Here is a 6,305-nt window from a genome sequence, read left to right as displayed (position 1 = left end):
GTATGTCTCTTCTCTGCTTTGCTGTATGGTTGTGTTGCACTTATTTATATATTTGTTGCCTCTGTTTGTATTAATTTTCTAAAACAGATTCTCCTACCTTATCCCCCTGGTCCCCTTTGTGTTCCGTAATGATTGTTTTTACCACCTCTCTTATGCTTTTTTTTTTTTTTTAAAGCTTGGCTGCTTGTGGGCCCTCTCTGAAGCTGTAACGTAACCTGGAGTGAGCTATTGCCTTCTCCCCACGTGGCTGTCTATTGTGGGGCGTGACTCGCCTTCCTCTGCCTGTTCGGCTTCTTCTATCACTCCGGTGCAGCTATCTCACCTCTGTTCACCTCCCTCTCAGGCTCTGTTGCCGAGCGCCTCCTCTGCTTCCTAATTGATCCCATGGTCTGGACCCTCTTTTCTTGCATATCTGCTCCGTATCTGTTTTTTTAAATGTCCCTCTGCCTGCCGCACTTGTTATCTCTCTAATAAGTGCTTTTACACCCGCTTCTTTCAAGCTTTTCACCGGACTGGAAGATCAGGGCCTAGGAGCTATTTTATGCTTCGGCCATCTTGCTGCACGGCCAAGCTCCGCCCCCCCTAATTTTACTTTTTTTTAATGCTTACCTGGATTGTCAAAGATTGGTCACCATTCTTTAAAGCTTTTTCATAAGACTTGAAAGTTATTTTTATACATATACATGGTACTGTATATGTGGATAATGAAGCACTGGACTGCAAAATATCTACATACAAAACAAACTTTTTAAAATAATTTAAAACAGGCACTGGAAGATTACAATATGCATGTTTTTTTCAATAATAAATAGTCTACACCAGAATTGTTATTGTTTAACCCCTTAACAAACAAGGACATGCTGATCGTTGGTAGCATGGGAGGGATAGCAGGGAAGCGGGTGGGCGACTCATCGCTGTTGCATTTCCGGTGAGGGTAGAAGAGAGGTTCCGGGAGCGCGCACGAGGGGGCGGGAGCGGCTGGGACTGCTACACTATGGAACATTTTTTGTGAAAGGGAATGAGGGAGAGGGGGGTTATAAGTGTTGGGAAAGGGATCTGGGAGGGGGAGAGGGTAGGGTATTGACGGGGGGGGGCAGCTACACTGCAGAAAAAAATGGGTTTTTAATTATTATTATAATGAAAAGGCTAATATTTAGTAAACTGGGTACTAGCAGACAGCTGCCAGTACCCAAGATGGTGGCAAATATATAGAGGGGGGAGGGTTAGAGAGCTGTTTGGGGGGGATCAGGGAGGTTTGGGTTGGGGGGAATCCTATGCTGTAGTAAATATATCTAAAAAAACGCCAAACATTTATTTTTATACTGCCAGACTTTCTGATGGTGGTGACAATTGTGAGGTGGGGAGGGAAGAGAGCTGTTTGAGAGGGATCAGGGGTGGGATGTGTCAGGTGGGAGGCCGATCTCTACACTAAAGCTATAATTAACCCTACAAGCTACCTAATTAACCCATTCACTGCTGGGCATTATACAAGTGTGGTGCGTAGCAGCATTTAGTGGCCTTCTAATTACCAAAAAGCAATGCCAAAGCCATATATGTCTGCTATTTCTGAACAAAGGGGATCCCAGAGAAGCATTTACAACCAATTGTGCCATAATTGCACAAGCTGTTTGTCAATAATTTCATTGAGAAACCTAAAGTTTGTGAAAAAGTTAATGATTTTTTTTAATTTGGTTTCATGTGGCGGTGAAATGGTTGCATGAAATATACCAAAATGGGACTAAATCAATACTTTGGGTTGTCTATTAAAAAAAATATATATACATGTCAAGACTCAAGGGATATTCAGGGATTCCTGACAGATATCAGTGTTACAATGTAACTATTGCTAATTTAAAAAAAAAAAATGGTTTGGAAATAGCAAAGTGCTACTTGTACTTATTGCCCTATAACTTGCAAAAAAAAGCATTGGGTATTTCTAAACTCAGGACAAAATTTAGAAACTATTTAGCATGGGTGTTTTTTGGTGGTTGTAGATGTGTAACAGATTTTAGGGGTCAAATTTAGTAAAAGTGTGTTTTTGTTTTTTTAATTTTTTCATCATATTTTATCTTTTTTTTTTTTATAGTAAATTATATGATATGATGAAAATAATGGTATTGAAAAACTGTATATAATGTGTGGGTACAGTAAAATGAGTAAGAGGAAAATTACAGCTAAAAACAAAGTCTGCAGAAATGTAAAAATAGCCCTGGTCCCTAATGGTAAGAAAATTGAAAAATGATCTGGTCACTAGGGGTTAAAAAGATAGATAATCCCTTTATTAGCCATTCCCCAGTTTTGCCTAACCAACACTGTTAATTATTAATACACTTTTTACCTCTGTGATTACCTTGTATTTAAGCCTCTGCAGATTGCCCCTTCCCTTATCTCAGTTCTTTTGACAGACATGCATTTTAGCCAATTAGTGCTGACCTTTAAATAACTCCACGGAAGTGAGCACAATGTTATCTATATGAAACACATGAACTCGCAGTGTCTAACTGTCAAAATGCTCTGAGATAAGAGGTAGTTCAATGGCTTAGAAATTAGCATATGAGCCTAGCTAGGTTTAGCTTTCCACAAAGAATACCAAGAGAGCAAAGCAAATTTGATGATAAAAGTAAATTGGAAAGTTGTTTAAAATTGCATGGCAAACAGAAGAAGTAGGTTGGCGCTTACCACATCCAGGGATCCGTGCTATCAGGTAGGGTTTTCTTCAGCGTAGGCACTTGTCCTCCGTCCGGTCGTAACTCCTGGAGCCCAGATCAACATGCTTCCGGCGCACTCTGCAAACAATTAGAACCCAAAAGTAGATCCGGGCTAACAGGAGAGGAATCTCCAATTCAAACAGCTGTCTTCAGGAAAAAAACATCCAAAGGATAAATGCCAAGCCCAAGACTCCATTAGCAGAAGGTAAGGGCTACAGCTTGTCAGACTGCAGACATGTTTCAATGTTTGCTGCTTGTCAGACAGCAGTGAACAAGCGTGTAGCCACACGCGAAACATGTCTGCAGTCTGACAAACTGTAGCCCTTACCTTCTGCTAATGAAGCCTTGGCTCTATTTTTGATTTTAATCGTACCCAAATAAAGACTCTGCTTTTTATATATTGGCCGGTTTCACTTGCATTTATCCTTTGGATGTTTTTTCCTGAAGACAGCTGTTTGAATTGGAGATTCCTCTCCTGTTAGCCCGTATCTACTTTTGGGTTCTCATTAAAATTGCATGCCCTATCTGAATTATGAAAGGGTCAGGAAAGTCAAAATTAAACCTGCATTATTCAGATAGAGCATATCATTTTAAGACACTTTTTAGCTGCTGATTAGTACCTGTACACATTTGTCTCTTGTGATTGGATAACTATATATGTTCAGCTACCTGCCAGCAGTGCAATGTTGTCCCTTCTGCAAAGGACAATAAGATAATAAAGCAAATTTAGTAGTTAAAGTAAATTGAAAAGTTGTTTAAAATTGTATGTTCTATCTAAATCATTAAAGAAAATGTTGGGGTTCCCTGTCCCTTTTAAATACCCAGTGACTATGTTTATTTCCCTTGATTGTTGCCAGTTATTGACTGTTGCATTTGTATAGTGCTCTAAGCCAGTGTTTTTCAACCAGTGTGCCGTGAGAGATCCTCAGGTGTGCCGTGGCAGACTGACAACAGTGCGGGGGTGTCCCTCTTTCAAATTTTGAAATATTGGGAGGTATGTGACAGGCTCATCAGGCATCATTTACAACCATGACATTGACATTAATTCACAGACAATCATTATGACTGTTTGTGAATGAATGTCAATATGTCATGTATAGTTTGTAGGAGGCATGACAGCACAGTACAGTGTATGTGTATATATATATATATATATATATATATATATAAATATATATATATATATATATATACACTGTATTATATATCCCTGTATTAGGCTACAATGTGTGATTTTGTAAAGTTTTGGGATGGTGGTGTGCCACAGGATATTTTTATGTAAAAAAGTGTGCCACAGCAAAAAAAAGGTTGCAAATCACTGCTCTAAGCAATGGCTACATAGGGCAAGATTTATCATCAGGCATATCACAGCATACTTAACCATGCTGAGCCATTTCCACCCCTGTCCTGAGCTGTTTTAACAGTTTTTATAAGCTGCTCAAATGTAGTCCCCCTACTAGGCCATTTTCTGTGAAAACCCCCTAAATATTATATATATATATATATATATATATAATATATATATTATTATTATTATTATTATTTTTTCTCTTCAGGAAACCCAGCAGATTTTAAACTGTTGTACTTAACATGTGTGTACTTTTAGTATTTTAAGTTTATATTTAAGTGTTTATACTTAAACACTCAAGACACACACAAGAGAATGAAACTTACCTTTCAAATAGTTGGTCTTGCAGGTTTCTAGGGCTTTAGGGAGCTGAGGGACAAGGGGTTTGAACACAAATTCCTCTTTAGCCCTCTTTTTCTTACCCCAGCATTTCTGGGTTTCCAGGGCTTGGTGATGTCACCAGCTTAGCCGGATCTCCTAGGCGATACCGGAGCCTTAGACCACCAGGGATTAGGTAATGACACGTGGTCATCATCCACAGTAAATACATTGTGCGGACAATGACCATGTATTGTCCATGCGCGGCTTAAAGGGACATAAAACACAATTTAGGTTTTGATTTAGATTTAGCATATAATTTTAATAACTTTTTCCAATTGACAGATTATAAGATTTGATTTATTCTCTTGGTATCCTAATTTTGAAGGATCAGGAATTATGCACTAGTTAAACACATTGGGCAAGCCAATGACCAAGAGGCATATATTTGCACCCAACAATCAGCAGCAAGCTCACAGGTAATGCACTGCTGCTCCTTAGCTTACTTAGGTATGCTTTTCAAGAAAGGATACCAAGAGAACAGAACAAATTAGAAGTAATTGGAAAAATGTTTAAAATTGCATTCTTGATCTAAAATCTTAAAAGTTTAATTTTGACTTAGTCCTTTACAAAATCTGAGATCCTGCCTCTCTAAGGAAAATAAAACAAGCAGGCTTTCTAAATTTTAAGGAACCAAAAAGGAAAGAATACATATTGTAATGCCGTTTTTTAGTTAATGTATTTCATATAGATAACATTGGGCTCACGCACGTGGAGTTATTTAAGAGTCAGCACTAATTGTCAAAAGATCTGAGATAAGGAGGCAGTCAGCAGAGGCTTAGATACATGGTAATTACAGAGGTAAAAAGTATATTTCTATAACAGTGTTGGCTATGCAAAACTGGGGAAATGGTAAATAAAGGGATTATCTATCTTTTGAAACAATAACATTTTTGAAGTTTACTATCCCATTAAGGTTTCTTTTGAAGAAAAAAATGCTGTATAATATTTGGAGCTGAGAAAACAGATTTAAATTCTCCATAAAATGTTCAATTGTGCATAGTATAAGACTCTGCATTGTGTTTTTATTATTTATTCTGTCTCCTTTCTTGTAATTTAGCTCTTAAAATTGTGCTGTTGTGAGTCCTAACATAGTGATTGGTTCATCAGTATAATAGCTAATTTAGATCTGTCCCTAACAGGATAAAGCAAAGCAGATAATATAAAGATACTTTTCAGTATGTATGTTCTTGGACTGCAAAGTTAGCACAAATATTTGCCAACAAAATAACAGGTTTAAATGCTTTTATACCATTTATTACATATGCAAATCTTTTACAATGCAGAATTAAATTGTTTGTACATACAACAGCATGTATGTGTGTGTGTGTGTGTATATACTGTATATAATATTATTATATGAAAATCAACAAATGTCGAAAAGATTATTTGCAGATAATATAATTAAATTAATAAAGTACTCACCTGTAAACTCTGAAGCCCTCCATAAGCTGTAAACAAAAGCAAAAATCCAAAAGATACAACAAGAATGTTTTTCAGATATTTATCCATTTTTTTTTTTCATTTATTTTTTTTTAACTTCAAATATCCAGTGCAATCGTTCAAGCTTCTTTCTTCTTCAAGTAAAATACATTCAATTTACCTGTGCAATGAAACATTGTTATGTTAGTCATTTATGTGATACTCTGGACTTTAATAAACACTGAAAGGTCACTGATATTCTAAACTGTTACTCATTCACTTGTTCAACAGTAATTGTGAGCAAAAGGGCTCAGCGCTTGGTAAATTTATCAGCTAATGCTGAAATTATTGTTTGAATTAGCCTTTCCAGTCTAAGTACATAGCCAGTTTTTTTTTATGTATAACGGTTGTCTTGTTTAAACTAATCAGTGACTGTCCCTGTATGGTGA

At 37.0% G+C, this 6,305-nt stretch overlaps 1 protein-coding gene across 1 annotated transcript in view; it reads right to left on the bottom strand.

The window, feature by feature from the left end:
- The window catches only part of LOC128655577 (protein unc-93 homolog A), a 78,660-nt gene extending 72,629 nt beyond the window's left edge, over positions 1-6,031 (bottom strand). The window contains exon 1 of the mRNA XM_053709170.1: positions 5,860-6,031. Coding sequence (XP_053565145.1) covers positions 5,860-5,946 — 87 coding nt within the window. The 5' untranslated portion in view covers positions 5,947-6,031. The remainder of the gene's footprint in view (positions 1-5,859) is intronic.
- Positions 6,032-6,305: the final 274 nt, after the last annotated feature.

Source organism: Bombina bombina, chromosome 4 (assembly GCF_027579735.1).
Source record: "Bombina bombina isolate aBomBom1 chromosome 4, aBomBom1.pri, whole genome shotgun sequence".
Lineage (NCBI taxonomy): Eukaryota > Metazoa > Chordata > Amphibia > Anura > Bombinatoridae > Bombina > Bombina bombina.
This window is presented reverse-complemented; position numbering and strand designations above follow the sequence as displayed.